Raw genomic sequence first — 5,000 nt, 5'->3', positions numbered from 1 at the left:
TTGGTTCTCATGTGAACCAGAAAGCAAAGTTATGCAAATCCCATATCTATATTTAATCATGAACTTTGCAAGATCAAGAGCTTGTACATCTGCCAAGAGATAATCGTCCAATTGATGTGAATTATTATGTTCATAGTTAATCATGTAGTAATTGTTATCTCATGAGTAGTCTCTCTCACGTAGGTAGGATAATATTATTTTCATAGTTAATCATTCAGTATCTGAAACATCGTCCCATTTTTCACAATATTTACAAACAAAACAAAACAGCAACTGTTCGTCATCTATTATCTCTGGCGAGTTTATTAGCTTATTCCGAACTACTGACTTCAACCATCCAAACAAACCAACCAATGAAACAAAACACTGGCAATTCACACAGAAATCTCTAGCATCAACCAACAAGGTATATATCAGAGTCTTCTAAAGAAAAACAGGTAAGATAAAACACTCAGGTGCAAAGAACAAACTAACCACACGCCGACTGTACATAGCGCCTTGCCACCAAGACTTTCAGTCCAGCTTCAGCTGTTTGTCGGCACTGACCAGGAATCCACCAAGACTTTCAGTCCAGCTTCAGCTGATTGTCGGCACTGACCAGGAATCCAGCAAGACTTTCAGTCCAGCTTCAGCTGATTGTCGGCACGGACCAGGAATCCACCAAGACTTTCAGTCCAGCTTCAGCTGATTGTCGGCACTGACCAGGAATCCACCAAGACTTTCAGTCCAGCTTCAGCTGATTGTCGGCACTGACCAGGAATCCACCAAGACTTTCAGTCCAGCTTCAGCTGATTGTCGGCACTGACCAGGAATCCAGCAAGACTTTCAGTCCAGCTTCAGCTGATTGTCGGCACGGACCAGGAATCCACCAAGACTTTCAGTCCAGCTTCAGCTGATTGTCGGCACTGACCAGGAATCCACCAAGACTTTCAGTCCAGCTTCAGCTGATTGTCGGCACTGACCAGGAATCCACCAAGACTTTCAGTCCAGCTTCAGCTGATTGTCGGCACTGACCAGGAATCCAGCAAGACTTTCAGTCCAGCTTCAGCTGATTGTCGGCACGGACCAGGAATCCACCAAGACTTTCAGTCCAGCTTCAGCTGATTGTCGGCACTGACCAGGAATCCACCAAGACTTTCAGTCCAGCTTCAGCTGATTGTCGGCACTGACCAGGAATCCACCAAGACTTTCAGTCCAGCTTCAGCTGATTGTCGGCATTGACCAGGACTCCACCAAGACTTTCAGTCCAGCTTCAGCTGATTGTCGGCACTGACCAGGAATCCACCAAGACTTTCAGTCCAGCTTCAGCTGATTGTCGGCACTGACCAGGAATCCACCAAGACTTTCAGTCCAGCTTCAGCTGATTGTCGGCACTGACCAGGAATCCACCAAGACTTTCAGTCCAGCTTCAGCTGATTGTCGGCACTGACCAGGAATCCAGCAAGGTGACGAAAGAGGATCAAAGTCTGACACACAGCTATTGTTTTGAATGAATTTAGAAAGTCTTTCTTTGAAACACTCCAAGCAGAATACAGCCAAAGTCACAGACGTTAACATTTCTTCTTCTTATCATGGGAACAGATCAGGAACCCAGAGAGCGATGTGTCGAAGGAGCAATACATGTGTAGCACTTGAGTCACACAATAATTGTTTCGAGTTTTCGCATCGTAAATCACTCCTACAGTAACTTTATGCAGAATGGTCAAAGACACTGACGTTCACTTGTCTCTCGATAGTCGTAATCACGGATCAAACATTCAGTGGACTATGTGGTGAAAGAAGAATCTAAGTTGTAGCTGTTGGCAAACAGTTATGTTTCCGTGAGTTATTTTGTCTTTCTCGCCAATCACTCTTGGGATCGTTCACTCGATCAGAATGGTCCATGCCTCTGACGGTCACGTGTCTTCAGCTAGTCGTCGGCGTAGGTAAGGATCCCCGCGGATTATGTGGTGACAGAGGAATACAACGTGTAACACGTGACTCACAGTTATGTTTCTTTGAGTGTTGTTTATGCAAATCAGTCTTTGAATCAGCTCTAGCGGAATGGTCCTAGACAGTGGTGATGACTTTCCTTCCTCTAGTCGTCGGCGTGGATCAGGAATCCAGTGAAGGAGGTGAAGGAGGGGTGATAGTATGAACTTGGTGAATCACTGTGCAACCAGACGCGTTGACCCGCCGTGAGGTAGAGCGTGGCCTGCACCGATCCCATCGTGTGGTAACCTGAATATTGTCCTGTGTAAGCCCGTGACACGTCCACACCGTCCTTCTGCAGGTGCATGACAACCCACTGGTCATTGCTCTCTGTTCCCGCTGACGCCGCAAAGAAGTATGTCCCGTTCCTTGGTGCTGTGAAGGTCCCTGTTGTTCCATTGAAGGCGTCCCCCTCGTTGGTGATGACAGTGAACGGCGAGAGAGTTCCGGTGCCGGTGAAGGATGCGGTCAGCCTGGCGTGGAAACTGACTCGTAGTGTGGCTGTGGCTGAAAGTACAATGTAACGACGCTTGTATTGTTACTGACACTGGGCGAAAAGTGGCGTTTTGTATCTTACAAAACTACTCAAAATCCCAACAAAACTTCAAGTTTCAATGGGTTTATCACATTTTGGTGTTCACGACAACGCCAGATTTTGATTGGATTTTGTTGAAGTTATCGCAGCGAAATTGCCTGGAATTTCAGCGCGTTTTGCGACGGTCAAAACATCATGTTAAACCATGTTACAGCATGTCTGTAACATGCAAAAATTCCAAGTTTTGATGGCATTAAAGCTTTGGTTTAACGCCAAGTAACATCATGTTATCGTAGACTTAACTTGCAAAACTGCTTGTTTTGGTGGTGTTACAGCTTGCTTGTAATGTGATTAACATCATGTTATCGTAGACTTAACTTGCAAAACTGCTTGTTTTGGTGGTGTTACAGCTTGCTTGTAATGTGATTAACATCATGTTATCGTAGACTTAACTTGCAAAACTGCTTGTTTTGGTGGTGTTACAGCTTGCTTGTAATGTGATTAACATCATGTTATTGCTGGTATAACATGCAAAACCCCATGTTATGTTGGTGTTAAAGCTTGCTCAAATGCCTATTAACTCCATGTTATGTTGGTGTTAAAGCTTGCTCAAATGCCTATTAACACCATTTTAGTTGGTGTAAGGCTTGATTATTAATGTAAAAAAACACCATGTTATGACGTTCACATAATTGTTTTCCACTGGATGGAATTTTGTGGAAAAGAAAGCATGTTGTTTGGGAATTGTGTGCGGGTTTCATGCTTGGATATTGCACTATGCTGACTTGTCACAGGTCAATTTACATTTAACAATATTAGTTTTCAAATGCATCATCCTTCACACATTATGTAAACATCTTTAACATTAACACTTTGGTTGTAAAATGATTGCACTTTATTCAAACAGGACAAAAACAAAAATGCTGATTCACAATGTACAATAGCAAAGGACTATTTTGAGTGGAGACAGTGTTCATCCACACTATATATGATGCCCTGTGAAAACATTGGCCATAGATATATGTGAATTACTTCCCTTGGGTATGAACATTTATGAATGATTAAATGGGTGAAAGAAGGCCACACAAAATGAAAATCAGTAAATAACAAAATCACTTCCCTTGTGAGTAAGAACAGTCATACCATGTTCCAACTTTTTGCTAAAAATTCGCCCACAATGTGACCTTCAAAGTTAAAAAGGGGTAACTGAACTTCATGTTTGGATGTCATGGAGTCATGGAGTCCAACATGAAGAAATGTATAAGAACACAAGAATGTATGCATGACAAAGAACAAATGTTTATTTTTGAATGTTTTATGTATGTTATTATTACGGACACAAAAGCTCAGCAATGCAAATTTCTCTTTTAGAGATTAATAAAGTTATTTTATTGTATTGTATTGTATTGTATGTCAGTAAATTTTGAAAGCCCTAGATTCATAAACATCTGAAAACTGCTCAACGTCTTTGCATCACGGCACATTAATAAAAGTAAGAGTTAGTAAGACTGGCCTAACTGCTATGGTGAGGCAGTAATAACTCGTTGATGAAGAATTATTTGAATTCTGAATTTCGAACAAACAAATACAGTGTCCTTCCAAACACCCTTTTCAGGCCTCCAAGAATAAAAAAATAAGCTGGTCTTAAAAAAGGAGGAAATCTGCTTAATATCTAGGTAAATGTACAACAGGTTGTGAACAGAAAATCCAAAAATGTAAGGTCTGAAAAGCGGGGAAGTTTGAAAAGGGGGGAAGGGGGGGACCTAAAATGTGACGATCATAACAACCATAATTTATCTAACAAAGTTCATTCTGAAATCTTCTTCAGCGTTTGATTATGGAGAGACTAAATCCTCAGTTCAGATGTGGTCTTAACTCCTTGTCTCCCAGGTACACACAGTCACTATGTACATTGCATCTGTTATCATTCGGCACATATCCGCATCCTGCTTAGACTGTTAGCTTCAGTCGCTTCCTGTAACGTTGATCTAACGCCAGGATTCTAGCCTGTTGATACAGTTTCTACAATTCTGAGTGACCTGCTGCAGCACAGCTGGTCTCGGCTTAAAAAATCTTGGTCAACATAGATGGGGTACAAAGTGTTAAAATAAAGCGTCCTTCCAAAGTTGATGACAGGTCCCCAGAGTATTCACAAAATTATATGGTACTGGAACTGGAAGCCTTGCACGGCGACGAAAAAGATGTCCACGCCTACATGAAGAAGCATCCTTCACGGCTTCAGCGGAAACAGTCGGCTGGGGATGAGGACAGCACCTATGTAAAAAAATATAGACAAGAACAAAAATATATGTCAATGGGAAAACAAAGAAACAAGTAGAGAAGGACCTCCCCACCTTTACACAGTGAAAATGAAAAACACATGTGAATGTACTTATGTTTTAAATCTCCCCCCCACCCCCCCCCCCCCCAATTAAGACCAATTATCCAAGATATTTTTCAGTCCTCAAAGGAGAAATTTCACTGTTCTCACGGA

General features: G+C 42.1%; 1 protein-coding gene across 1 annotated transcript in view; it reads right to left on the bottom strand.

Moving 5' to 3' along the window:
- Positions 1 to 2,077: 2,077 nt before the first annotated feature.
- Positions 2,078 to 5,000, bottom strand: part of LOC138946169 (complement C1q tumor necrosis factor-related protein 3-like) — a 5,000-nt gene continuing 2,077 nt past the window's right edge. The window contains exon 2 of the mRNA XM_070317681.1: positions 2,078 to 2,478. Within this exon, the coding sequence (XP_070173782.1) occupies positions 2,078 to 2,478 (401 nt within the window). The remainder of the gene's footprint in view (positions 2,479 to 5,000) is intronic.

Source organism: Littorina saxatilis, linkage group LG13 (genome assembly GCF_037325665.1).
Source record: "Littorina saxatilis isolate snail1 linkage group LG13, US_GU_Lsax_2.0, whole genome shotgun sequence".
Taxonomy (NCBI): Eukaryota; Metazoa; Mollusca; class Gastropoda; order Littorinimorpha; family Littorinidae; genus Littorina; species Littorina saxatilis.
Note: the sequence above shows the minus strand (reverse complement) of the source record. Positions and strands in the feature narration are given on the sequence as shown.